The sequence below is a fragment of the Cebidichthys violaceus genome, unplaced genomic scaffold, assembly GCF_023349555.1.
Source record: "Cebidichthys violaceus isolate CVI_PGR_0920_01 unplaced genomic scaffold, fCebVio1.0.p SCAF_2, whole genome shotgun sequence".
NCBI lineage: Eukaryota > Metazoa > Chordata > Actinopteri > Perciformes > Stichaeidae > Cebidichthys > Cebidichthys violaceus.
In genome coordinates, this window is record NW_027176372.1 from 7,319,864 (window position 1) to 7,347,845 (window position 27,982).

A 27,982-nucleotide genomic window follows, 5' to 3' on the forward strand; every position below is an offset into this window, starting at 1 on the left:
CATCTGCATTTCTGTCTCCCCTCTAATCTTACGCTTGGTCTGACGGTCCCACGTGCGACACAGGGCAACTTTGCTGTCGCATGTGGTTGAACTGTACGCCATGAATTAATATCAATAACCACCCTAAAGTGTGGCTAATTCTCCAAAATGTTATTTGAAAAAGACGTGCCATGGCGGCGACTGGAGCGCATGTCGTTTGGCATGTACTCTGCCGAAGAGATAAGGTGAGAGGTTGCTTGTTAAACATGAGTTCAAAACAATATGCCTGCTCCTGTCAGCATGCTGTAACGCTATGTCCCAGTACTCCTCTCGCTAATTACACAGATAATTTAGCTAGGAGTTGCTACGTCAATGTTTAAAATACATTTAACTTGTTCACCGAACGTGATTTAATTGCAGCAACTGTGAATGCCACTCAAGAAAAACAACGTTACCCCATTTTCAATTCATATGCCTGTCTTTTTGTTGTTTATTCAGATTTTAGCCTGCATTGGTTCAGCCCTGTTGGGGCCTATAAAGATGACACTTAACCAGCTAAAAACAGCCATATGATAAAGCTACTAGTTATCCCCTGAAATCCTAAAATAGCCCAACAGTTGCTAAGAATCCTGTATAATTGTGGAAGCAGTTACGTGGTTCTGATAGTGCATTCTTCTCATCTCCTGTGCAGGAAGCTGAGTGTGAAGGTGATCACTAACTTCAGGCTCCTCGATGGTGTTGGGAACGTGGCCCCGAACAGCCTGTACGACCTGGCCCTCGGGCCAGCAGATAGCAAAGAGGTACGTCTCCACTGAAAATCATATAACATACATTCTGTGTGTTGCAAGATACAGTGATGATATATCTGCATAATGCTATAGATCCGTCTGTTCCTGACTTGTAGTTGTACCTCTTGTGTGTAAAGTTTAAGATTGAGAGCCTTAACTTTCAACGAGCACTTCAAATTATACATATTTTTCATGTTACTCTCTGATATTGTTTTTACCAGGTGTGTTCAACCTGCTGTCAGGACTTCAACAACTGTCCAGGACACCTGGGACATGTAGAGCTACCTCTACCTGTGTACAACCCGCTGTTCTTTGATGTAAGCATGGCCACAGATGCACACACATGTTTACGACTCAATAATACAGGGTGTGATACCGGTATTGATGGACCAGCTTGAGGAGTTAAGATACATTAGTGTGACTTTTTAACCACTGTCTAAAAACGTTTTCTAATCCTCCTGCCTTTTGTGATAGTTTCTAATATTTTGTATGCTTTTCTCTCACCTCTTCGTACTCTCCTCCATCAGAAACTCTACCTGTTTATTCGTGGTTCCTGTCTTTCGTGTCACATGTTAACGTGTCCCAGAGCTGCCATCCACCTGCTGCTGAACCAGCTGAAGTTGTTGGACCATGGGGCCATGCAGGATGTCTACCAAATAGAGCAAGTTCTCTACCAGGTGGGTTTAGAACTTTCTTTGGGGACTAGTCAGGGCAGGATTGTACAAACTAAAGCACACATTATCCCCAAAAATAAATCAACCATTATTCATCATTACAATACCTATCCATTGATGTGGAGGAGGGAATTTGAATGTTATTTTTGTGTGTTGTGTTGGATAGCATTTCTTATTTATTGAGAATGTGTTAGTCTAGATCTCTGTTTATACTTACTTAATAATTTGTGTGAATTGTGTGTGTTAGCACCTGGAAGAGAATCCCAAAGCCAGTGGAGATGAGATCCAGCTGGTGCTGAAGCAGTTTACAGACACGATAGTTGGAGTGAACGCTGAGGGTTCAGAAAACACCAAACCGGTGAGTACACACTCACACATTCAATTAACAAACAATAGGTACACAATATGAATAAATATGTAGATAACAAAATCATATTGCATAAAACAGACTTGTGTGTGTGTGTGTCTGTGTGTGTGTATGTATATGTGTGTATATATATTTATATTTAAGTGCAAGAAAGTTTATCTTATTTAAAAGAATGACAGGTATTGTCCAGAAACCTTCCCAGGTATTGCATTTAGCACAAACAAACCTGCTAAACTTTAAATCACTTAGTAAAATGACTAAGTGAGCATCTCACACAATGTATGTGTGTGCAACCTGAAGCGTATTGTTACACACCATGCAGTTCTCATGGAGGCACACTGGCCTAATTCTTGTGTCTTGTTTTCAGATCAAACACCTTGTAGAAAAGAAGAACAGTTTGATCAACAACTTCTGGAGGATCCACATGAAAAATAGGAAGTGCCCTTACTGCAGGTAACTTGATAAAATTAGTGTTGCATTGAACCTGATTCTCCTTTAATGTTGAGCTATAATACTCTCTATACTTGCAGAAGTGTATATACTCTACTGTGTACCAGCTGTTATGGTCTTTGGGTTGTACAATGAAACAGCACAGCGAGGACTAATCTCCCACTAACCACCAGAAGTATATGACCACAGTGAAATATTCAGATTTTTTTGCTTACATTCAAATCTAAGCACACAGGAGGAAATGTCCACTGCTATTCACTATATTTGTGTTGTAGTAGGATTATAAAGAAGTCAACCTTACTGATGCAAATGGATATTTGCTTAAAAAGAGGCTGAAAATATAGGTTTCGTAATGATGATTTGCTTAGACAATTGCCAAATTCCTAATCGTGTGTGTGTGTGTGTGTGTGTGTGTGTGTGTGTGTGTGTGTGTGTGTGTGTGTGTGTGTAGGAGCGGCAGGTTTACAGTGCGCCATGAACACAACAGTAAGCTGATTGTCACAATGCCATCAGGAGTGCAGACCAGTGCCGACACTGATGGTTAGTAATAATTTAAAGAAAGAAATAGCTCATATAACATGTACACTTGCCGTTGATTGTTGTGCCAACAGTTATGCAGGCTGGAGGAGACTGAAACTCAACGTATTGTTAACTTCTGAGTGACTGAGTGGGAAAGATACCACCAACATGGCACCCATTGTAAGCCCAGCCTATACACACACACACACACACAGTAAATAGATGTCAACCGGGTTTTGTTTCTGTCTTCCAGCAGACGATCTGATGGCTGGAAAGAGAGTTTACCTGACGGCTAGCACTGCTAGAGAGCACATCAACAAACTGTGGGGGAAAGAAGGTAGGCCCAAAAAATCAACCTGGACTGTTAAAGGGCCAGTTTAGATCCTATAGACACATTTGAAAGTGAGTATATAATAGTGAATAGTATTTGATTTGAAAAGGAGCATATGAAGAAACTGCCATATTTTTTAAATATCTGAAACAAATGGAATTATAGATCATAAATGTCTGAAGATGCAAAAATTAAGATTTATTACGGAATCCCTTTTAATGACTATCATGTTTACTATTGCTTTGTGTTTTTGATCCCCCTTTTATAGTTATTGTTTTCATTGACTAATTGTGAAGTGTTTTAAACTATTATTAGAAGTGCTGCATGAATGATGTTAATCACCATGTCCTTTTCTGGAAATAGAACTTTAAACATTTTGAGGATGCAAAATGTTGAGTTGGAAAAAGGCTAAAACTTCCATCGCTTTTGTCTGTTAGAAGGAATCCTTTTCAAACTAGAATTCTTATCTCCTCTCTTTGTTCCAGGTTTCTTCTTGAAGTGTCTGTTCGCTGGGCTGGAGGAGGGGACGATGTCGAGGGAGGGAGAGCAAAGTTTCTATCCAGACCTCTTCTTCCTGGAGCTGCTGGTGGTCCCACCGTGCAGGTACAGTGTGAAACAACCATAGAAATGAAGTAGAAGCAACATATCAGGATGGTCAGAGCGGCGGCCATTTTTTTTGTGTACCGTTGCTCCTACGACTGTTGTAGTGGGCTAACTTCAGTATAAACTAAACAGATTTACAGCAAGTAGCAGACTCACCGATGTTAAGTTTTGTAGTAACGATTTAAACAAGCACAAGGCTCATTTACTGCAACCAGTGTAGCATTGTGGAATCAGCAAGCTAGGTAGCTAACTAGCGGAAAGTTGGCTAGTTAGCTATCTCGCTAATTCTGCCATGCTACCCTGTAGTGCTGGGCGGTATGACCAGAAATGTGTGTCACGGGATTTTGTAAGATTCTGGTGGTTTCACGGTATAGCACGGTATTTTTTTTCCGTGTTAACGCATTAACTAATTAACGCCAAAATTATTTTAGCGCACCTTTAATTAAGCGGACATTTTTAACACAAGAACCGGCAGCCAGCGGTGAACAGCTGTTTGTGTGGCTTGTCTTCCGTCTCTTCCTGCTTCCTTTACCTACATTCCCCTGGGTCCCTCTTTGTACAGCTTCTTATCACCCTCTATGTACCAACGTTTATAACTAATACCACACATATTACATGCTAATCAGCGTTGCATATGTGTCTAACCAAAATACCCCAAAAAGCAAAAAAAAGAAGATTCATTTAAATTATATCTTTCTTTTTTTTTTAAAGTGTTTTTATTTGTAATATGTATAATAAGCATATCATTTGGTTATCGCTACTGATAATTTAACAAACATAAAAACATGACGTAGATAGGTTTGCAGTTTTCAAGGTGTACATTTCATATTGCATCTATTACACACATGAAAATAACTCACGTTTTCTGCTGAGGTGACGTAAGTTGCTCGTGTTACCACCAGCGGCATCAACATTGGCTCCAAACTCGCAAAACGTCGGATTTTTTAAAACTAAAACACTTCCAAACAGCAGACACAGCTCCTCTCTTGGGCACAGACTCTATTGGTGTGTCTCCGGTCTCTCTTTGTTCCTCCTGCATCCTCTTTTCTGTTCTTTAATGTAACATTACTGTAGCGAAAGGAGCCTCTCCCAGCTGTTAAAGACTATCTAACAGGCTAGCTCCCAGCATGCCGTTCCCTGGTGAAATTTTATAAATGTACAATTATTAGTGTTACAAATTGTTTGTGTCACAAACTGTTGTGTCGTGGTGTTTTGCCCTGTTAAAGAGAGTTATTTGTGGGTTGTTAATTGTTGTGTTATAACCATGATTATATTGTGTCATCATGAAGCTTAATACCAACAATATTGATGTTAGCAGAGGTTGTGTAACAATATTGCTTTGTCAAACCCCTCCTCTCCCTGTCAGGTATCGTCCAATTAATCGACTGGGCGACCAGATGTTCACAAACGGTCAGACGGTCAACATGCAGGCTGTCATGAAGGACTGTGGACTCATAAGGAAACTTCTGGCTCTCATAGCAGGAGAGAAAACTGTGCAGGAGGAGGAGGTAAGAGTGTGTGTGTGTGTGTGTGTGTGTGTGTGTGTGTGTGTGTGCGTGTGCGTGTGCGCGCGGCCCTCTGTCCTCACAGTTGTTCTCCTAGCCCTTTTTTAAATTTTTTTTATTCATGTTTGTGTATAATAAGGCACAGCTGCAAATATCTTGATTATTATTTTTTGTGCTACTGTCAACCAAACGGGGATTGTCAACAACATGTCAACCTGTACCCTCTTGTCCCTTCTCAGGCTCCTGAACAGACGGACCAGACGTTTTTGATAGGTATCCCCGGACTGACTGTAACGGATAAACTCTACAACATCTGGGTGCGACTACAGACCCATGTCAACATCGTCTTTGACAGCGACATGGACAAAATGATGATGGAGAAATACCCTGGAATCAGACAGGTATCAGATACACACAACAGCAGTGTGCCTCACGACCTGTTTTAATGTCAGATCACTATGTTTTTCCAGCTGTTTCTTACCCATCGCATCAACAAATACAATCAGCGATCTGATATAATAAGACTACAACACACTAAACAAATCATAACACGGTATAACACTCTGTTACATGAAACAGTTTAGCAGCATTTAGCAATGTAATAAGCCTTGTTTGCCAAAAAAGATGAACAAAGCCAGTTTCTTAATTGTTTCCACTCCTCTGCCAGATCTTGGAGAAGAAGGACGGATTGTTCCGGAAACACATGATGGGGAAACGAGTGGACTACGCTGCACGATCTGTCATCTGTCCAGACATGTACATAGGGACCAACGAGATCGGCATACCTATGGTACATCTTGACTGTGTTTCTGATCATTTCAAGGAGAGTACCAGAAGTAGAATAGGAGTAGAACGGACATTGTACCATCGTTATTGCGACCATTTTAGGAGGTTCATTTTTATATAAACTAAACCGACTTACGGCAAGTGGCGGACTCAAAAAGGTTTTTGCAGTAACGACTAAAACAAGCAGTGAAGTAGTAACGCTACTAAGCGTACAGAGTCAATGAGACAATTTAGCAAATTGCGATGAGGTCATCTGCCACAATATTTGCATATTTTTTCCGATCCGGAATGAATCGAGCTCTCCGTCTCTCCCGTCCTTGTGCAGGTGTTTGCCACCAAGCTGACCTACCCGCAGCCTGTCACCACGTGGAACGTGAAGGAGCTTCGTCAGGCCGTCCTCAACGGACCCAACGTCCACCCTGGGGCGTCCATGGTGATAAACGAGGATGGTAGGAAAACCATCCTGTCACCCACCAGCCTTGCACAGAGAGAAGCCGTTGCCAAGCAACTGCTGACGCCCTGTCCCGGTCCACATACGATGCCCATGAAGATAGTAAGTCCGATACTGTGATATGCAATGGCTGTAGTGCACAGACACAAAGCCTCGTATACCCTGCAGTGAGAGTTGACCTTTCATTGTCGGTGTCCTTTTGTCTGCCCAGGTGAAGCGTCATATAAAGAACGGAGATGTTTTGTTACTCAACAGACAGCCAACTCTGCACAGACCCTCCATACAAGCCCACTGTGCACGCATCTTACCAGGAGAGAAGGTACCATCTATTCGGTCCAGGCTCATTCCCTCTATTGTGTGTTATAAATCAACATATGATGTATAACAAATGACTCTTTTGTCTTCATTTGATGCTGCAGGTACTAAGGCTCCACTATGCCAACTGCAAGGCGTACAACGCAGACTTTGATGGAGATGAGATGAACGCGCACTTCCCTCAAAATGAGCTGGGCAGAGCAGAGGCCTACACGTTAGTCAGCACTGACCAGCAGTACCTCGTCCCCAAGGTTGGTGTATATACACACTGTAGAGAGAACGTCTTCATAGAGTCCTAACACAGCTCGCCACAGACCTGAACTCCTTGGTAACAATAGTTAGTCAATCTAAGGTTTTAATCTGCTATGTGGCACATTCATTTACATTACATAGCCAGTAATTTGTGTCGGCTAATTGTTGCATGCCAATTAATCTTTTTCTTATTGCTAAGCCGCCCCTCAAACGTAGGATGGCCAATTATTGCGTAGCATCAACCAGGTTTCCGACAACTATCCAGCTCTGCTCCGTAGATTCCTCTGTCATTTCAGATTCTCCTAGTTTTCATCCTGGTTTAGTGGATTTAGAGCTAGTCATGGTTAAACGTTATGTAATACTGATACTTGTATCCAGAGAGGTTGGAAGGAGAAATCTAAAACGTTACGTTACTGGGTAAAAAATGAATTGGAATAAAAAAGGTGCCATGACACAAACTGTCTGACCTGATAATAGACTTATGTTTGTACTCGCTAAACGCAGCCGTGTCAAATTCAGTGCTTCCTCCTCAGTGGATGCCACTGGCCAAAATGGCTGCTACAGTGAAGGTGTAGTTCATGGGCCCCATGGTGCTCCATCATGGCCTCTGGGGATAAATATGTACTACACACAAAACATGTAATTAAATGAACTGAACCGGTGAAGAGTGTCTACAAAACCATCCACACAAATGAAGCTGATATTGTCTCTTAAATGTAGTCCTTGTCCACGTTGTTGAACTCAGCCAAAATCAGAGAACACCAAGTAACGCTAGCTTTACTCCCACACAACAAACTATTTCCTGGACTCCTCTTCTTCACCTCTCTCTTACATTTCCTATGTTGTCTTATGGCAACAAGTCACCACGAAATTTTAGAATGAGACTTCTCCTTGAGCGAGACTTGGTTAGACCGGTAACAAACTGATCAGATCAAGCGAAAGGTAAAGAAAGGTTTCTCTGTAGTGTCCTTTCCGTAATGTTGACAGACACTTAATAATCACTAGAGACCGTCTTGCTTCAGGATCACACCGGTCACGCACCAAATTGGGACGGGAGTGTTTCCTGGTTCGGACCACGTCTATCTTTGAACTTGACCGTCACCATGATGTCAACACCACACCTGTAACGCTTCGTGACGTTACCTATGAAAACGGTACCGACGTCGCTGTCACTGGGCAGAAGTGTTCAGAAGTGATTGTGCTCAGTAGAGGGCAGCTTTTAGTGGCCTACACATTCCTAATAGCACACACAGGTCAGCGCTCATGTTTTCCTTTCTCTCTCTTCAGGATGGTACACCTCTAGCGGGTCTGATCCAGGACCACATGGTGTCCGGTACGAGGATGACGATACGAGGCTGTTTCTTCACCCGAGTCCAGTACATTGAGTTGGTGTACAGAGGACTCACTGACAAACCAGGCAGAGTTACACTGCTGCCGCCAGCCATACTCAAACCACAGCAACTCTGGACAGGAAAGCAGGTAATTTAACTTTGGACTGGGCTTGGGCGATATGACAAGGTTATCCTTCAACGCGATAAAGCCACGATAATAATCCTGACATGTCCACGATAACGGAGCGATATTCAATGCTGCTTGTTGTAGCAAAAAAGTAACCTCCTGCGAGCGAGCATACGTCTGATTTTGTGTTAATGTGGAAAAGAGAAGTCAACCCTCAATCATCGGGGATTTTGCAAAGGCAACACGTGACTGTAATAGAACGCTATGAGTGTGTCCATAATGTACACAAATGTAAGGCCTCTGCAAACTCATTTGTACTATTTGTCATTGATTTGGTGGTTGTTGCAGGTGGTGTCGACGCTCCTGCTGAATGTAATCCCACAGAAGGCTGTGCCTCTCAACCTGGCTGGCAAATCCAAAATCCCCAGCAAAGCTTGGATCCAAGTCCCACCACGAGCTGCTCCAGGTTACAAACCTGACAGCATGTGTGACTCACAGGTACACACACACACACACACACACACACACACACACACACACACACACACACACACACACACACACACTCTTACCTCCTCCTCCTGCACAGTTTTCTCTCCTGCTATGAGAGCCAGAAGTTTCCTTATGAGTCCACAGTCCTTCATGACAGCCTGCATGTTGACCGTCTGACCGTTTGTGAACATCTGGTCGCCCAGTCGATTAATTGGACGATACCTGACAGGGAGAGGAGGGGTTTGACAAAGCAATATTGTTAGACAACCTCTGCTAACATCAATATTGTTGGTATTAAGCTTCATGATGACACAATATAAGTACGTCCACTATGACACTGTAATCATAGTCAAAGGTGATAGTGTTTTAGTGATTTTTCAGGAGGTCACGACTAATATTTGTACACTTTTATAATACCAGTGGCTCAATGCACAGTGTGTGAGATTGTTTGTTTGGTCCATAGACGTTGAATAGGAGTAGAAAGGACATTTAACTGAAGGAAAGACCATGACAACTAACAACAGACGCCATGTCTGTTGTTAGTTGTCATGGTGACGACACACGTCAGTGGGGCCGGAAAGTGTTGTGGCTAGTTAGCTATGTAGCTTTTCCTCCTCCAGAGTGAGGAGGAAGGAACGTTAGATCCAACACTGCTGCCGGCCACCAGCCCGCTGTTCGGCTTGATTTCTGGTTGATATATTGTGTGTGTGTGTGTGTGTGTGTGTGTGTGTGTGTGTGTGTATATATATGTCTATCTATCTATCTATCTATCTATCTATCTAGAGAGAGAGAGAGAGAGAGAGAGAGAGAGAGAGAGAGAGAGAGAGAGAGAGAGAGAGAGAGAGAGAGAGAGAGAGACAGACAGACATCAGTATACCGGTATATGCCGGTTGATATATTGTTCGGCGCTATGAGTGCTTCGGTTGCAGCTAGTTGTCTTAAGTGTATTGAGAAGGACCCCTAATCATGGTTATAACACAACAATTAACAACCCACAAATAACTCTCTTTAACAGGGCAAAACACCACGACACAACAGTTTGTGACACATAAACAATTTGTAACACTAATAATTGTACAGTCTGTTAACAGCTGGGAGAGGCTCCTTTCGCTACAGTAACTTTACACTGTGAGACATGTGACAAACATCGACTGTATAATATAGAGATGGACGACGCATCTCCAAAGTGAGTTAAAGCACCAGATTTGTTTCCATTATCTCCAGGCTGGGCGATAATTCAATATAATGTATCGTCTTTTAGTGGAATCATATCATAATTAAATCATATATCATGATACACCATTACGTTGTCTAAATTGATATTAACAAACGCATGACTCAAGTTTCCCAGAAAAGGAAATTATTTTGCCCACATTTTGATAAAATCAGAAAATACTCGATAGTTTTAAGTATTTCAGTATCAACAATTTATTTATGAGATGATCAGAAAACATGCTATAATGTGATGTATGCTGTGGACATGAAATGACTTATAGCATGACATATGGCTTAGAGTCTTTGTGAGAGATTTTGTGTTATTCAAACCAATGAACATAGGGAAGACACAAAAGGCACTAATCCACACAAAATAAGTATTTAGAAAAGAAACGCAGCCGTGTCAAATTCAGTGCTTCCTCCTCAGTGGATGCCACTGGCCAAAATGGCTGCTACAGTGAAGGTGTAGTTCATGGGCCCCATGGTGCTCCATCATGGCCTCTGGGGATAAATATGTACTACACACAAACACTTTACTTTCTTGTGCTGGTGACATATTTCGGATGCCAATTACCAGCGCGGCCACAGCGACCGAGCTGCTGCACTTAACTGATGTGAGCACCGCGGTAACTGTTTGGCCAGAGAGACACTTAACTGTAATATCTCTATTAAAACATTTATGATCAAATTGCCGCATGTTGTAACAGGTTCTAAAGATAAAGATAGAAGCCTACAGATCACAGTGTAAAAATGACCTCCATGTTCCCATAGATCCCCTGGTTTTTACGTAGAAACGTAACGCTTTAGAAAAGTTCCTCTCCTTCCAGCCTCTCCGGGTAACGAGTATCACAGTTACACAACGTTTAACCACGACCAGCTCAAGATCCACAAAACCAGCCTGAAAATGAAGAAAATCTGAAACGACTGCATGAGAGTCTATCAAGCAGAGTCGGATAGTTTTGGGACTCTTGTCAGAGCTGACCAATGCTACGCTATGATTGGCCAGTCTGCGTTCGAGGGGCGGGACTTAGCGAAGGGCCAATTCCAGAGTCTCCCGCTCTGTGACAACCTTACTCGGAGCTGCCGTCAATCACAGCTGTCATTCATGATGCCACACCCCCTATTCAAGGCATCAAATAATGAATTAACACCAAAGATAACATAAACAATGAAATGTATTTACCCCTCTTTCTTTGGTTTCCCAGGTGGTGATTCATCAGGGGGAGCTGTTGGTGGGGGTTCTGGACAAAGCCCACTACGGCTCCTCAGCCTACGGTCTGGTCCACTGCTGCTACGAGCTGTACGGAGGGCAGACCAGTGGCAAGCTGCTCAGCTGTCTGGCTCGACTCTTCACTGCTTACCTGCAGCTGTACAGAGGCTTCACTTTGGGTGAGAGCCCAGATAGATTTCATGTACATACCACGCCGTTTGTTGCTCTCCTGACAGACATATTCCAGACAGCATTACTGGTTTAAGTCCATCAGTTTTTGTGTACGGTTACTCAAGGCAGAAGGAGAATATAATGTTTAAAACTTTTTTTGTACATGTGTCTAGGTGTGGAAGACATCCTGGTGAAACCAGGCGCCAACAGGCAGAGGAAAAAAATAATTCAAGAATCCCTGCAGATTGGCACCAAAGTGAGTTAAAGCACCAGATTTGTTTCCATTATCTCCAGGCTGGGCGATAATTCAATATAATGTATCGTCTTTTAGTGGAATCATATCATAATTAAATCATATATCATGATACACCATTACGTTGTCTAAATTGATATTAACAAACGCATGACTCAAGTTTCCCAGAAAAGGAAATTATTTTGCCCACATTTTGAGAAAATCTGAAAATACTCGATAGTTTTAAGTATTTCAGTATCAACAATTTATTTATGAGATGATCAGAAAACATGCTATAATGTGATATATGCTGTGGACATGAAATGACTTATAGCATGACATATGGCTTAGAGTCTTTGTGAGAGATTTTGTGTTATTCAAACCAATGAACATAGGGAAGACACAAAAGGCACTAATCCACACAAAATAAGTATTTAGAAAAGAAACGCAGCCGTGTCAAATTCAGTGCTTCCTCCTCAGTGGATGCCACTGGCCAAAATGGCTGCTACAGTGAAGGTGTAGTTCATGGGCCCCATGGTGCTCCATCATGGCCTCTGGGGATAAATATGTACTACACACAAACATGCAGTAAAATAAACTGAGTGCTAATTACTCTGTAATGTTGAGTGTCTGAACTTTCAGCAGCAACGGCTCCTTCCAGCGCTTTCATCACTGCGTCTTTAAATCTGAAAAACTTCTTCATGTTCTCTCACAGCAGTCTATATGTTGCTTTTAGCTCTTCATCCATCTTGTTTCCATGCTGGATTTGTAGGTGCTGACGGCAATCATTGCTGTGTGCCATAGTCTGTGTTCATACTAGGGTTGCAAAATTCCATGAATATTCAAAGTTGGAAACTTTCCATGGGAATTAACGGGAATAAACTGGAAATTTTGAAGTAATTTAACTGTATTTACCTTGTCATATATGACAAACAACATTTTGTTTTGTCATAAGCAGACATGTATGCAAACATTTCTAATACAAATTTAAAAAATGACATTTTTGACTTAATCCATTTGTGAGTAGAACTTTATTCTTTCATTGAACAACAAAAACATGAACGTTGAATAAAATAGTGTATTCCCTTTTGCTCAAATGCAGTAGTGTGGCCTCAATAGCCCTGCTGTAGTGTGCATGTGATGGAAGAATGCACTGCACATGTGATGGAGGAATACTTTCATTTGACGTATTTGATCACGTCGGGTTGAGAGAAAAAAAAAAATTGGTTTACAATAGCTAGCTACATCCTTTGCAAAGAAACACAGCATGTGCTGCATTCCATGCGTCTTTAAAATATAGTTTGGAATTATGTTTTTATTGCTCAGCCTTTCATTTGCAGTATTTACTTTTATTTATGATAAGTCGCCCAACTCGTGCTTTTTGATGGACCCCAACAGCCGCGAATAATCGAGGTGATGATGTACTTTTGTGTGGACATACATACATCCTACTCTCACTGCTGTAAAAAGTTAGCCTACTGTATACAAATTAAAATGAACATGGCTTCAGTTTACCCAGTAATCAATATGCTAGGTAATTACAAAGACGTTCAAAAACAACAGAACGTTTACGTTTACGTTTCTGGCAGACAATGTTCCCAACTAGCTGCATCCAGGGTCCAGCTGAGCTAGGTTTACGTAGTCTTGTTCTCAACTACATTTAAGTTCCCTGTTGTATGCTTTTGCCAAAAAAAAAAATTGTCAAAATTCCAGAGCTTATGGAAAGTTTCCATAAAGTTACCGGAAAGTTTCCGCCCCTTTGCAACCCTAGTTCATACTGCCATATTGTGGCTTCAAATGCAACCATAAACTTGCAACAAGTGATCCTTTTGGCCACTTGGGGGAAGTAGAAACAACTGTGTCTGTCTGCTGTTCCGCTGAGCGGAAGTACACAGTGGGTCTTTGGAGCTCTTTCCCTGAAAACAACTTCCAACAACTGTGGCCAAGAAACGACGTCATGAGAGCGATAAGACAAAGTTGTGGGCCGGATAGCTAACCAAGGTGCTGACACTGATATGTAGTGCTCTTATCTTTTTCCTTCCCATATCTAAGGCCCTCCAGGCAGCCTTCAACCTGCCTGCCAGTGTGGATCAAGATGAGGCCAAGAGCCGCTGGCAGGATGCTCACCTCAACCCGGACCAGAAAGACTTCAGCATGGCCGACCACAAGTTCAAAGAAGTGGCCAACCAAGTGAACAACGACATCAACAAGGTAACCTGCCAGTACTACTAGCAGCACCACCATCACTACTACTACTACTACTACTACTACTACTACTACTACTACTACTGCTGCTACTGACATTCAGTACAGCGAACAATGACTGATACACTCCCTCTCAATCTGAATGGCACACATAATACCAGCATGGAGAAATGGAATAGAAGCACATAGGTTGTTTCCACCGCAGGATCTTACCCCAAATTTAGTGTCTGTCATGGGCCCTACTTTACGGCTCTGTCCTACTTTATGTTAAAGTTGCAAATCACTGTATCGCTGCAAATATTGCTCTTATATTACAACAAGGTAAAAGACAGTTTCAGTCATTCCCATCCAGCCTGTGCGTGTCTAGATCTCAGAGGATCAGAAGTGTCTTTTTACTCATTTCAGTCTGTGCAGCCAGCTGTGTGCACAGCTCCTTCTCCGCTGTGTCTCACGTGACCGTGACCTGAACTGAAGCGTTTATTTACACTTCAAGTCTGTTTTCTTTCTGACAATATGCACGTAAACATGAGGTTGGTGCTCAGTAACCGGCACTGAATAATATATTCATTCACATTTTTTAGCAGAGTGTGCTATTTATGCACTAGTCAGGGTCTACGCAGTGCCAACTTTGTGCATAATAATACCACAGTAGGCCCTTTTCACAGCCTACACTAACTGCAAGAGCCCTGGCCAACCTAAATGGATCCCTGTAGCCCACCTGTGTGTGCTATGTGTCGGATGTTTGCGTGGGTAAACACAACACTAACACAGTGACTGATCTACGGAGGGAAATAGTAAAGATGTATGGAAACAGGCTATTATGTAAACGGGTGTTCCAACGCCAACGTCGTCGAGCACGACTACGCCCGTGTCACTTCTCGCGTGTGTATTCGTGACAAAAGGTCCTGTAATGTCTCACACCCTGTCGCCGGCGCCGCACAGTCATGTAGCGTGAAAACCACACTGACTTTAGACAGTAAGTTGTGAAGTGTGAACGGTGCAGCGATCTGAAGACTTTGAAAGTTGTGAAGTCACTGAAATTACTGCATGTGCTTGTTGCTACAGCACCACTGTAGCCAGCATGTGTCTAGCGACGGCCCACATTTCCCATCATGCAGTGCTGGACTGAGTATTGTGTTGCTTTTGCCGTTTTATGTTCCGAAATGCAAATGTGTTTTTTTTGTTTTGGTGTTAAGTCTGTAATGTGTCTGTTCAGACAGATGCTTTATGTTGGTATTGTCATTTTTTGTGCTGGTTTACGTTTTCACCATTAGTCAGGTAGCTGTTGCATTTCTTGAGACCAGCTGCATTGATCTAAAGTATCATACAGATCGTCTAAGTAGCCATCAAACATACATGTCCCCTTTTACTCTATTCATTACATCAATCAGTCCAGCGTCTTTCCTAGATCTACTGTCTTGGAGGGGTGGTGAGCATGAGGTCCATAGATCTGTCTGTAGATTAAGGTAAACGATGCCTCTCAGGTGGTCCAGAGGCAGCGGCTGATGTTGCTGCATCAGATTGATGGTGTTTGTTTCTTTCCGGAAACTTCTTCTGACTGCTTTGATTGCGCCATGTTTTTGTAGGTGTGCATGCCCGTCGGACTCCACACCTCTTTCCCAGACAACAACCTCCAGCTGATGGTCCAGTCAGGAGCCAAGGGATCGACTGTAAACACCATGCAGGTACCTCCCCCACACTTCAATCAACCCTGATGAACCGAAGGCTGTTAAACTAAAAAAATACTGTGTGTGTGTGTGTGTGTGTGTGTGTGTGTGTGTGTGTGTGTGTGTGTGTGTGTCAGATTTCATGTCTACTGGGCCAGATTGAGTTGGAGGGCCGCAGGCCTCCACTGATGCCTTCTGGGAAGTCCTTGCCGTGCTTCCAGCCATATGACCCCGCCCCCAGTGCTGGGGGCTTTGTTTCTGGAAGGTTCCTCACGGGCATCAAACCACAGGTACACGAGGAGAGCTGTGTTTTTGTGTTGTGTGGAGCAGTGGTTCTCAGCCTCTTTCCATGCCAACAAGACCCCTAAATTGACACACATTGGGGCACGAACCCCCAATTGGATAAGATCTCCTCCTTTTGAACAGATTTTGGTTGTTAGGCCATGATCACAGCAAGTCGCATCACTTGAAACGCTCCAGGCGTTAGGCATGGAGTCGCACTGCCCGGGCCGCCAATCAAATCCAGCAAGAGCTTTACTACTTATCCACGGCCTTCCTATTTTGATGCAGGTAGACATTGTAGGGTTAGCTGTTGGGCTGTGAGAGAGCTACAGAGTATGTGAGAGGTGCACCACACCTTTCTGGCTAACTTGCTTTGCCATGGCGATTTTTAAAAAGCGGGACCTGTAGGGATGGATCGGCCCCTTAGATATGATTATGACCAGAATTCTATAATTGTCAACCACAGCTGAGATGTCCGTGGAAGAAGTGAAGCCGATGATCAGAGTAGTCACTCTTATGACTCTTGCTCACACTCGGCTCACTTAGTGAATAAATAGTGAAAATGAACGATTCCTTGATGCTGTGAATCTTGTTTCCATGCGACTCATTTTCTCTCCTTTTCCGTGTGTAATGTCGTTACGTTCAGGAGTTTTTCTTCCACTGTATGGCCGGCAGAGAGGGACTGGTCGACACAGCTGTGAAAACATCCAGATCAGGATACCTGCAGAGGTAACGTAAACCTCACCACTTACTGAAAAAGGCTGCTGCCATCTTTAAAGTGTTGTTTGCAAAGGCTTTATTTTCACATTTGGCGTGGTTCATGTTCTCAGTCTCTCTCTCTCAGAAGCTCTTTGAATGGAGACACATCTTAGAAACAGAAAGGCAATCACTAAGTTGCACATGTCTGTGCAGGTCCTCGTTTACACAATTTGCATAAACGTTTTCAGTTCACTCTTTTCTTATCAGATCTGGTATCCAAAGTAAAATTTAGATGGCACAGTACGGTTGACTTCACTGTTAAAGGCAACGGATAAAGCAAGCACTATTATATGATCAGTGGGCTGGGAAATAACCCAAATATTCAACTCACAGTTTTGTTGAGCATTTGTGTAACTTGGATCACAGAAAGATTGGATGTCTTTGGTTTTGTAAGTATATAAAGTTTGCAGGTGATTCAGAGGAACCTAGCAGAATAATGCTGTGCTGAGAAAATGAAGAACATCAGCTTTCACATTTCTCATTTTACACTGAAGAAATTCAGAAATCACAGCCCAACTGTGATCATTTCTGGGATTCAGGTGTTTTTTTTTTACATAACACTCTGGTTAAACCACAGGTGCAGAGGGAGTACTCTCCCAGCATCAGGCCCCCCTACTTCCTGCACCCATGCTGCTTAGTTACAATAACTGTCCTCATTAGGTTACTTGAGTGTTTGAATTATTATAAAAAAATAAAAAAAAGGCTCCATGACACGAAACCAGCAACTGTACACTCTGTGACCTGATAATAGACTTATGCTCGTACTCGCTAAACGCAGCCGTGTCAAATTCAGTGCTTCCTCCTCAGTGGATGCCACTGGCCAAAATGGCTGCTACAGTGAAGGTGTAGTTCATGGGCCCCATGGTGCTCCATCATGGCCTCTGGGGATAAATATGTACTACACACAAAACATGAGGTTGTATGGGCTGAAACAGTGAACAGCACTATTACATCACAGCTGCCATACACACATGTTCTGGGTCTTACAGTTTGTTAGCCATAGCTTGTCCAGTTGTTTATCATTTTGAAGATTTGAGGTTCGGTAAAATAAATGATGACCATGTAACTGTGTAAAATCTGTCTATTGTGAAGCTGAATCAGTGGAGCAAAGCTTCATGGTGTGAACTAGAGCAGGACCACCCTCAGGATGAAGAAACTCACCCTAGGACGCTTTGTTCTCTCTCTCTCTCTCTCTCTCTCTCTCTCTCTCTCTCTCTCTCTCTCTCTCTCTCTCTCTCTCTCTCTCTCTCTCTCTCTCTCCTATCCTCGCCTCTGCAGATGTGTCATAAAGCATCTGGAGGGCCTGGTAGTGCAGTACGATCTGACGGTGAGGGACAGCGATGGCTCCGTGGTCCAGTTCCTGTACGGTGAAGACGGACTGGATATCCCCAAGACTCCATTCCTGCAGCAAAGGCAGTTCCCTTTCATAGAGGACAACTACGAGGTAAAAACAGAGCAAAGCGCAGACACAGTGTTGTTTCTGTGAACACGCCATGAATAACTACACGCACAGTAATAATGCTGATGGTATTTAAATGCACTTTGTCATATTTTTCTGCCTGTGTGTAATGGTGGTATCTGTTTTTGGCACCGCATATATTGTTATGACGACAAACAATGAAAGGCTTCTGATTACCTGGAACTGGAGCAGAGGTTTAAAACACGGCTGCACCATTAAAAGTATGCTCCTGTAATGTACCCGTGAATGTACAACCATCACTGGATTACTTCGATACCGCAGGAAGCCTAAAAAAAAAAAAAAGAGGATTTATAAGAAGCATCTTTTTTTTTATGATTTCTAAGTGAATTTCTGGACGTTTATTCACATTGGTGTTTATGGTTTCTTTGTCCTCAGTCAGATGACATGTAACTGGGGAAGATGTGACACCGTTTTAATATATTTACATACATTTGACATGCACAATGACACATTGCAAAAGATTATCATTTTTCAAATGGGTAAAAATGACCTGTTAAACCAGGTGTAACCCCGGGTACTGCGATCATTTGTTGGGTTTGGGCTTTTTGCATGACACACTGACAGTAACACAGTGGGTAAAGGTTAAACCACTGGCCATGTTCAACCACAGCTTGTGAGGCTGTAGAGCTATGGAGTGTATATCAGGATATAGAAAGGCCGCAGCCGTGTCAAATTCAGTGCTTCCTCCTCAGTGGATGCCACTGGCCAAAATGGCTGCTACAGTGAAGGTGTAGTTCATGGGCCCCATGGTGCTCCATCATGGCCTCTGGGGATAAATATGTACTACACACAAAACATGAGGTTGTATGAGAGGAACTATTGGACAGCAGTAATGTTATTTTATATATATATATATATATATATATATATATATATATATATATAAAACAAAGCTTAAGCTATACTCTTAGACCGCATGTCTTTTGAATGCCACTTTGTCAGAGAGGAACATTTTAGTGAGCGGTGTCTGTCACACCAGCGAGATTATCACTGAAATTGTTCTGGAAAAGTCCTGAAAAATGAAGGAACACGGACCTTTATGCTAAGCTAGGCTAATATGACCTGACCAGCCAGATGGTTTGTTACACAGATTCGTCTGAGAAGCAGTTATTGGAAATTGTTTTGAAAGGGGCAGACACTTTAAAACATAAGTGACAAGTGATTGGATGACCATCTGTCAATCAAACCCCTAACAGTGCGTTAGGAGGAGATATAAAACTTCTCATCTAAATTTCATGTTGATAAAAACACTTTTTTTTATATCTGCGTTTTTTGATAGCCCGCTTGCCTCAAGTTCACACAAGTCTTTTCATTCATTAAATATTGAACATCAGACAACATTGGTATCTCCAGCGTTTAAATCCAACATTGATTCACAAACCATTTGGTAGAAAATGAACAGTGAAAAAACAATCCTCGTTCCTCTCAGGTCATCAAGAGGTCCCAGCGCCTGGACCAGGTTTTGGCTCGTCTGGACCCTCAGGCCGCCAATCAACACTTTACGTCTATCCAGCGCTGGAGAGCAAAGAGAGAGGTGGCCGGTCCGCGGAGAGGTAGATAACAAAGTTTGTTTGACACATAGTTAACTTGACAGACTAACTACACTTTAGTATTTTTGTTGTACTGAATGTTTGGTAATCGATGTAATTCAGAATAGGAGTTTCTAAAATTCCACAAATCCCTGTGGGGTCTGAAATCCCACTGTGAGCTGTTGTGGTTCAGTAGCAGGTCAATAATGTAATCAGGAGAATCCAGGAATTAGACAATGAATTGTTGCATGCTATATTTGTACCTTCTCTGTGAATATTTGCCGTGTTATATTTGTGTATATGTGTTTTAACCTCTCGTTAGGAGCGTTCTTGCTGTTTTCTCAGAAGAAGCTGGCCAAACTGAAGCAGACGGAAGAACGAACAGAGCCAGATGTCTACTGCAGAAATGTGGCTGAATCGCAGGTATCAAAATGTAGAAAAGATGCGACAGTTTCCTGGATCTTGACACACTCTCTCCAGCCTCAGTGCATACCGACTGCTGACTTTTTATTCTCCTCTGACCGAGCTGTACTGCTGAACTCCGCAGCTCTTCCAACAGTGGCGTTCTCTGGACGAATCCAGCAGGTCGAAATACAGCAGGAAGACGTCCCGCTGCCCCGAGCCCTCACTGGGCCTGTTGAAGCCCGACGTCTACTTCGGCTCGGTATCAGAAAACTTCCACAACATCACGGAGAATTACCTCCATAACGAGGACAGGAGGAGCCGAGACAGCGTGGACACCCACAGGTAGAGACTGGGCAAAAAATACATATTCTATAAAATGCATTCCAGCTTTGTGAAGCCGAGAAATGTTACGAACTGAAGTACGTAGCCTCGCTCAACTCTCTTTCTCTGTGTGTCGTCAGCCTGCGGCAGCTGTTGCACTACAAGTGGCAGCGCTCGCTGTGTGATCCGGGTGAAGCGGTGGGCCTGCTGGCAGCTCAGTCCATAGGCGAGCCCTCCACCCAGATGACCCTCAACACCTTCCACTTTGCCGGCAGAGGAGAGATGAACGTCACTTTGGGAATACCCCGGTAACATCTCCTCTCTTCACCTTCTACGTACAGAAAAATGAGAGTCACATGTCGACTGTTGCTTCGGTCTTGGCTTTGGGATATATAGGAATAATAGGAAATTAATTGGAAAAATGAATAGGAAAAAATAAGCAAAAGTTGTGGTTTGAGCATGCGTGAGTAGAGTCTAATGTGTGACTGTTTGGAGCTCTGCAAATGTCCCGGCAGGACTGTTCTGGCGTTTGTTTCGTCATACTTGTCCTCTTATGTCTCACTCTCTTGAAATCCGCCTACCTTTCTCACAGACTGAGAGAGATCCTGATGGTGGCCAGCTCCAACATTAAAACTCCCATGATGAGCGTCCCAGTGCTAAACACCAAGAAAGCCTTGAAGAAGGCCAAGACACTCCGTAAGAAACTCACCAGAGTCTGTCTGGCTGAGGTAAGGATCTGCTTCTCTTGCCTCTTTTTGTATTCTTTCTTTTCCTCTTCTATTTTTCTCGTTGTGTAGTTTCTTTGGTGTCTTTTTTTGTTGTTGCTTGTTTTATGATGCCAGCACTTGTTCCTTTCTTCCCTCCTGTCTGTCTCTTTTCTTATCTCGTCATGCGTTTGCTGTGATACTCATTGTGCTTTGAGATGTCCTCGCCTGTGTGCTTTACTCAAACTTTTGCATTTGAGAGGTGTTGGGGAATTAAAAATAGGAACTCACCACAAGTGTGTGTGTGTTTGTGTGTGTGTGTGTGTGTGTGTGTGCGAGAGCAGGTGCTGCAGAGGGTGGATGTGGTAGAGACTTTGAGGATCGAAAATCACCCAATGCTGCGGTCGTTCAAAGTTGCCTTCCACTTCCTGCCTCAAGAACGATACTGTGAGGATAAGCTGCTATCACCCCAACAGATCCTCCACTACATGGAAACTAGGTGTGTGTGTGTGTGTGTGTGTGTGTGTGTGTGTGTGTGTGTGTGTGAGTTGTTACCAGAATCCAGTAAGAAATAACCTGATATTAACTTGTTTGTCGTCTCAGATTTTTCCGTCTCCTGCTCGAAGCCATTAAGAAGCGCAGTGCCAAATTGGCGTCCATTGCCGTAGAAACAAGGAAGGCCACTCCCGGAGATAAGGACCATTATGGCGAGGGAACGGCTGAGCCAGCAGGGGTCTGTTTTTCATTGGCTTGCTTTTGTTTCAGTGTTCCCTATGTGATATTTTGGATTAGTGTAGTCGCTCATGTTGTGCATGTTTTTACCTGAACGTTTCTTTCCTTCCCTTGAAATTCCTTGTCATGTGGTACTCATCAGTTGGATGACTGTGAGGAAGAAGTGGAGCGAGAGGTTGTTGATGACCAAGCGAACGAAGGTGACGCCGATGCTTCAGACGCCAAGCGAAAAGACAAACAAGAGGAGGAGGTATGAACACGGGTGAAATACCAACATCATCCCATAATTTCTTGTTGCTAAATAACACCAAACACAAAATGCAGCTGGAGTTGATTGAAATTAGTTTTGCAGTTATTTTATCATAAACCAAATACATGAACAGGATGATGGTGCTGGGTGAAAAATGTAGGGTTCATCATCATGAATGTGTGTACCAGATATCATGGCAGTACATCCGGTTGTTGTTTCACCCAGAGCATGGTGGCACCAGAGGAAATGTATCACCAAGTTTATTAGAATACCATGAATGTCTCTACATCATTTTGTGCCAATCCATTCTGTAGATGTAAAGACATGTATAATATATAGAGGAAAAGTCAGGAGATCACCAAATCAATGAGACGTCTCTGAGGACCATGAACAGGCCATTCCTAGAGTAACGTGGCCTAAACTAGCGTGGCTAACAGTCTAAAGAAGCGGTGTTATTTCTGACAGAAACACAGTCAAGACTGCTGCTTGAATTTCCTCTTTTTTTTTTTACATTTCTCGTTCTGAGCAATGTATCAAGTACCTCTTTTCTTTTAAAAGTCCTCTTAACACAGGACGCAATGCTTTCATGCATCTTTGTTTGATATCATACTAGAGCGAGTGGATAAATGAAAAAAAGTCCAGTGATTGACACTTAAATCTTACATTGGAGTTCTAGTGCTGCTGGCTATTAACCCTCTGAACCTTCAGCATTTTTGGGGCATTTTTTTTTTTTTTTAATTTAAAAAAAATGTTTCCCTCAAATAAATCCCCTTTAAATGACTAGTTCAACATCTTGGAAACTATTCTAATTATCTTTCTTTCCAGTGGTTGGATGAGAATATTGATACCTCTCTCACATCTGTGCAGCCGTGTCAAATTCAGTGCTTCCTCCTCAGTGGATGCCACTGGCCAAAATGGCTGCTACAGTGAAGGTGTAGTTCATGGGCCCCATAGTGCTCCATCATGGCCTCTGGGGATAAATATGTACTACACACAAACATGAGGTTGTATGAGAGGAACTATTGGACAGCACTAATGTTCTGATGGTAATTAGACAATAATGATGGTTATTACGGCTTCTGGCTAAATTGAACCGTGTAGTTTTGGCTATTGTTTAAAGAAAACATGCTTTTCAATCCCGGCAGTGGGCTTTTGGGTTCAGAGGGTTAAACCATAATTAAAAACAAATGACAAATCTAGCACCAGCGCAGTTTTGCCATTTTAAAACCATTAACTCCCATCTCTGTTTGCCTCTGCAGGTGGACTATGAGAGCGAGGAAGAGGATCGAGCTGAAGATGCCGAGGATAAAGAAGATCAGGGGGAGGACGAAGGGGTGGTGGTGGAGGAGGAGGAGGCCACGCAGGAGGTGCCCCAGCCAGAGTCTGCGAAAGTGAGAGCGGAGAAGAGGATCAAACGAGCAGAAAGAAGGGGAGGAGACGGAGAGGAGACGTTGGATCAGATGAGGATGAACTCTGTTCTGGAGTCCAACCCGGCGATAGAGCGATATCGCTACGATCTACAGCACGAGCTCTGGTGTGAGGTGAGTGTGTACGTGTTACGAGAGCTTCAGAAGTTCCCGCTAATTTCTAGTTCTGGGAAAACTTTTCAAGGAACTAAAAGGTTCCTTCAGCCCATTGTTGTCTGTGAAGTCCCACAAAGATTAGGAAAATTAGTCCGCTGACGTATGAAAAAGCAACATGACGGGATGAAGGCTGCTGGTGGTCGTAAAGGTAAACACACTGCGGTTCAGTTTTCATCCAAAAAACAGACCTATGTTTTCCTGTTGTCCGTCCGTCTGGTTCGTTCCCATGAACTTCTTCACATTTGGCACAAACGTCTGCCAAGAATTCATACACTAATTATGACAATTCCACACAAATGTGATGACATTTTGGACGGACATGGATGTAAAGTGCAACCTGACGAGTTGGCGGAGGAATATAGCCGTGAGGTTTACTTTACTTTTAATGTTATCAAACAAGAAGAAACGCTCTCTTCATGTCCTGAAATTCCCCAAAATTGATACGTGAGTACTTCCTTGTTTTAGGAATGAAGCGGTACATGAGTTGAAGCGGCGGTGTCGTGTGGTTGGTCCATTCAGGGACGGTCATCCTGGCAAACCCCACTCGAAAGTTTCTGTTTTCTTAGAAAGTATTGCCCCGAAAAGCAATGAGATCCTCCAAACGATCTTCGTTCCTGCATTTGAAAAAGGTTTAAAAGAGTTTAAAGAGTTTAATTTCCTTGAAAAGTAGTCCCAGGACTAAGATCACCTGGAACTTCTTGGTGGTAATGCGCCTCGGCAGATAAAAAGAATTCTAGGATTACATGTTGACACTTGAGAGCAGTTGGTGTAGCCACAGCCTCAAGCAGCTCAGTCCTCTCCACGACTGTAAAGCAAGCAATGAAGCAACGTCATCACGGCTTATTACATCATCACAATCCCTTAATCTTTCCTAAGATACGAGGCCATCCACCTCGGTCCCCCTGGTGGATTTCCAAAATAGTCTTTCTTTACTGATGTAACCAGTTCATGATGCTGGGGTTTATTTCAGTAGGAAGCGGTGAGCTTCACTCAAACACCTCCACTTCCCTAAGGGGAAATCGTGTTTGCACTCCAATAGGCTAAAGCCCCGCAGTGGTGGTGATGTGTGAGCCTAGTGAGAGTGTTGTGACTGACACTCTGTTATTATAAAAGATGTTTACAGTTAATTCAATGAACTGTTTAAAAAGAAACTTAAGTCTATCTTCTTACCTTAATAACTGAATACCGTTTAAGTCATTTACTCTAGATTTGTCTTTACCAAAGCCGGAAAAAGGACGCTAACCTTAGCCTGGTTCAAACACTCTTACCTACTTGCTGTAAAAACTGGGAGCTGCTGGTTTTTGGGGGTTTTTAAGTTTTTTTCGTGGGTTGCCCAAATCAGTTGTGGAAGAAGTGCTCAGTACTTTTACTTGAGAGAAAAAATAGTTGTAATACCACAGTGTAAAAATACTTTGTTACAAGTAAAAGTCGTGCATTCAGAATCTTTCAAAAGTATAAGTAGAGGAAAAAAAATAGTCATAATATAGAATGGCCCATTTCAAAACCGCATATATTATATTAATGGATTGTAATTATTGATGCATTACTGTATACATCACATTAAATTGCAGCTGGTTAAAGTGTGGCAAATGTTAAAGTTATTACAAGCAACTTTCATTTTGTGTTGACTGTGGCAGTCCCTGTGGACTAAAGTGGTCGTGTTTCCAAGCACCAGAGTCCCTTTAGAAAACATTTTACTGCAGCAGGGTCTGACAGTCTGCCCCTCTCAGTCCTGGTTCTGGTTCTTCCATGCCGTCGCCAGAGTTCCCAACCTTAGATTGCAGGCTGCAGTGAAGCCGGATCTGGGTCCGTCCTCAGCGGTCCGGTGGCTGCCGGAGGGCCCGCTGGAGTCTGAGTCTCTGGTGAACCTCCGTGAAATCTCTTTAAAAATAACTCAACTGCTGGGCAGCTTAATCTAAAATAATATATCATAATGCATTACTTGATTCAGTAAAAGCGCCTCAATTTCCACTTTGAGTTTATACCACCACACGCTGGATGTTTTGTTAAATTCTCTTCTCATTCCAAGCACTTGCAAAATACCAGCAGATTCATGACAATTAGCCACTATGCACATACTGTATATATGTATATAACAATTACTGTTAGCCGTAGGGATGTGAGCACGAAACACGTACAGGCGAGTCGCTTGCCTTGGCTTGCACCCACGATGTCTCGTACATTAGTACCGAGTGTGTTCCACCAGGTGTTTGGCACACTCTGCCCTTCATTCCCTTCAGCCGCCTCTCGTCTCCCCCGTTCATAGGTGGACCTGGTCCTACCGGTGAACAAGGTGCACTTTGACCTGACTTCGGTCCTGTCGACGCTGGCCCAGAACGCCGTCATCGTGGAGACCAAAGGCTTGACTCGCTGCCTGCTGGGCGAAACCACCACGAAGAGCGGAGAGAAGGAGACGGTGCTCAACACAGAAGGCATCAACATGCATGAAATGTTCAAACACGGCGATGTACGTTTGTTTCAACGGGAGACTACATTGTGGTTTCAGGGGTGACGGACAGAGCGGAATCGAGAAGTTGACTGATGACTTTACTTTTTTGACTGCAGATAACAGTTCCAGTTGGTTGTATCTACTTCCATTTTGACTGTTTAAAATGATCTTTTCAGATAACTGACTCTGACTTGTGACTATTCAAATGTGTTGGTCACAATGTGACTCAGGCAAGTCTTTGCAGTGGATTTAAATATTGCAAAGCACCGTTTAAATGCTAAAAAATAAAATGGAGTACACAATGAAAGAGCTTTTGGTTAGGGCTAATTGCTCAAGAAGTATTATTGTATATTACGTGATTATATAATGAGGTTGCATCTTGGGTTGGTGATGATCCTTACATTGAGACTCCATTTTTCCTCCAGATCTTGGACATCAACAGACTGTACTCCAACGAGGTCCATGCCATGGCCAAAACATATGGGATTGAAGTAGCTCTGAAGGTCATAGAGAAGGAGATCAAAGATGTCTTTGCCGTCTATGGTACACACACACACACACACACACACACACACACACACACACACACACACACACACACACACACAGTCAAACCCCAGATAGCAGACCACAAGGCTGTCAGAACCACTCAGGTTTTGTTTTTCTCTGTCCGTGTCCAGGTATCGAGGTGGACCCCAGACATCTGTCCCTGGTAGCAGATTACATGTGTTTCGAAGGCGTGTATAAGCCGCTGAACCGGCACGCCATCCAGTCCAACTCGTCCCCTCTGCAGCAGATGACCTTTGAGACCAGCTATAAATTCCTCAAACAGGCGACCATGCTGGGTGAGGAAACAGAAGATAATGGTTATGCAAAAAAGAGGGAAAAACAAGTGTTATCTACCCATGTTTTGACTGAGGGGGAGAACAGACATGTGACAGTGAAGCCGTTGTAACATGTACATTAAGTACCTGAAATGGAGCATTCCACTTTCTGAGATTCATATGAGTGCAGTCGAGTTAAATAATTATAAGGATTAATTATAAGGATTAATTATAAGGCGATCGTCGCTGCAGTTTCTTCGTAGCCGTTGTGGTTTCCTGTCAGAAGTCATCTGTTCTCTTTGAACCTTAGAGCCACCGCTGCACTTCTCTTTGTGTTTTTTTGTTTGTTCATGGCTGTTTTTCCCCTCTTTCAGGGTCACACGATCAGCTGGTGTCACCATCAGCCTGCCTCGTGGTGGGGAAGGTGGTGAAAGGTGGAACAGGACTGTTTGATCTGAAACAACCTCTGCAGTAGGAGAGGAGACATTGAGACCAGAAGTCCGGTTGGATGGATGTGGCAAATAAAGACACTTCATGTGGACTGATATGATCACAGCTTTCAGTTCTGCTGACTCAAAATCCTATGACACTCTAGTTCTTTCACAAATAAATAGGAAGAATAAATTGTATCTCAGTTCCTACTGAATGTGGTGGATGTGACTCTGCTCCTGCCAAATGCTCTTTAATATTTGAGGTTTTGATTAAAAAAAATGTCGAATTAATTCAGTTGAGAATTAATGTAAAACAATTAAAGCTCTGTGTCTGGCAAATTAAATCACTGAGCAGTTGGTCACTGTGTAATTCTACAAATGGATGCATATCCACACATCTGTTAGACAAGCAACCCTTTTTTTATATTTAATAACATTAAACTTATAAATGTTTACGAAACAACGTGTTATTATTTGTATTATATTGTTTTGTTAATGAAATATGATCTGTAAGTGAACACTGGTATAATCGGCTAACTGGGCAGAAGCGCCGGACCTGGGGT

The 27,982-nt window shown here is 42.9% G+C and overlaps 1 protein-coding gene and 6 non-coding genes across 9 annotated transcripts; all 7 read left to right on the plus strand.

Annotated features, from left to right (window-relative positions):
- The first annotated feature begins 50 nt into the window (after window positions 1-50).
- On the plus strand, window positions 51-27,876 carry polr1a (RNA polymerase I subunit A). Of its 3 annotated transcripts, none has more exons than XM_068714218.1 (37): window positions 51-224; window positions 671-779; window positions 989-1,084; window positions 1,295-1,444; window positions 1,689-1,799; window positions 2,176-2,261; window positions 2,710-2,798; window positions 3,031-3,114; window positions 3,594-3,711; window positions 5,078-5,219; window positions 5,456-5,617; window positions 5,884-6,006; window positions 6,328-6,555; window positions 6,665-6,772; window positions 6,873-7,019; window positions 8,308-8,499; window positions 8,827-8,976; window positions 11,391-11,574; window positions 11,740-11,822; window positions 13,851-14,009; window positions 15,590-15,688; window positions 15,808-15,960; window positions 16,599-16,681; window positions 17,990-18,155; window positions 19,621-19,744; window positions 20,043-20,143; window positions 20,268-20,467; window positions 20,587-20,754; window positions 21,039-21,174; window positions 21,495-21,649; window positions 21,754-21,883; window positions 22,025-22,132; window positions 23,392-23,673; window positions 25,982-26,182; window positions 26,590-26,707; window positions 26,845-27,009; window positions 27,363-27,876. In XM_068714218.1, the coding sequence occupies exons 1-37, from the start codon at window positions 148-150 to the stop codon at window positions 27,461-27,463; spliced, it is 5,088 nt and encodes a 1,695-aa protein (XP_068570319.1). In that variant the 5' UTR covers window positions 51-147; the 3' UTR covers window positions 27,464-27,876. The 3 variants fall into 3 exon arrangements, with proteins under 3 accessions (XP_068570319.1, XP_068570320.1, XP_068570321.1); XM_068714219.1 differs by having other exon boundaries at window positions 3,034-3,114; XM_068714220.1 differs by lacking the exons at window positions 51-224; window positions 671-779; window positions 989-1,084; ... (2 more) ...; window positions 2,176-2,261; window positions 2,710-2,798 and adding an exon at window positions 2,908-2,957.
- Window positions 7,520-7,656, plus strand: LOC137876047 (small nucleolar RNA SNORA5). Its single transcript, XR_011103420.1, has one exon. It is a non-coding gene; the product is annotated as a small nucleolar RNA SNORA5 (small nucleolar RNA).
- Window positions 10,579-10,715, plus strand: LOC137876043 (small nucleolar RNA SNORA5). Its single transcript, XR_011103416.1, has one exon. It is a non-coding gene; the product is annotated as a small nucleolar RNA SNORA5 (small nucleolar RNA).
- On the plus strand, window positions 12,245-12,381 carry LOC137876044 (small nucleolar RNA SNORA5). Its single transcript, XR_011103417.1, has one exon. It is a non-coding gene; the product is annotated as a small nucleolar RNA SNORA5 (small nucleolar RNA).
- On the plus strand, window positions 17,485-17,621 carry LOC137876048 (small nucleolar RNA SNORA5). The gene has a single exon (XR_011103421.1). It is a non-coding gene; the product is annotated as a small nucleolar RNA SNORA5 (small nucleolar RNA).
- LOC137876049 (small nucleolar RNA SNORA5) lies at window positions 18,850-18,986 on the plus strand. Its single transcript, XR_011103422.1, has one exon. It is a non-coding gene; the product is annotated as a small nucleolar RNA SNORA5 (small nucleolar RNA).
- On the plus strand, window positions 22,995-23,131 carry LOC137876042 (small nucleolar RNA SNORA5). The gene has a single exon (XR_011103415.1). It is a non-coding gene; the product is annotated as a small nucleolar RNA SNORA5 (small nucleolar RNA).
- Window positions 27,877-27,982: the final 106 nt, after the last annotated feature.

Coding starts and splice junctions, on each gene's coding strand:
- polr1a (XM_068714218.1), top strand. CDS start 148: ATGTTATTTGAAAAAGACGTGCCATGGCGGCGACTGGAGCGCATGTCG. Junction 5,220..5,455: donor AAACTGTGCAGGAGGAGGAG/GTAAGAGTGTGT, acceptor GTCCCTTCTCAG/GCTCCTGAACAGACGGACCA. Junction 26,708..26,844: donor AGATGTCTTTGCCGTCTATG/GTACACACACAC, acceptor GTCCGTGTCCAG/GTATCGAGGTGGACCCCAGA.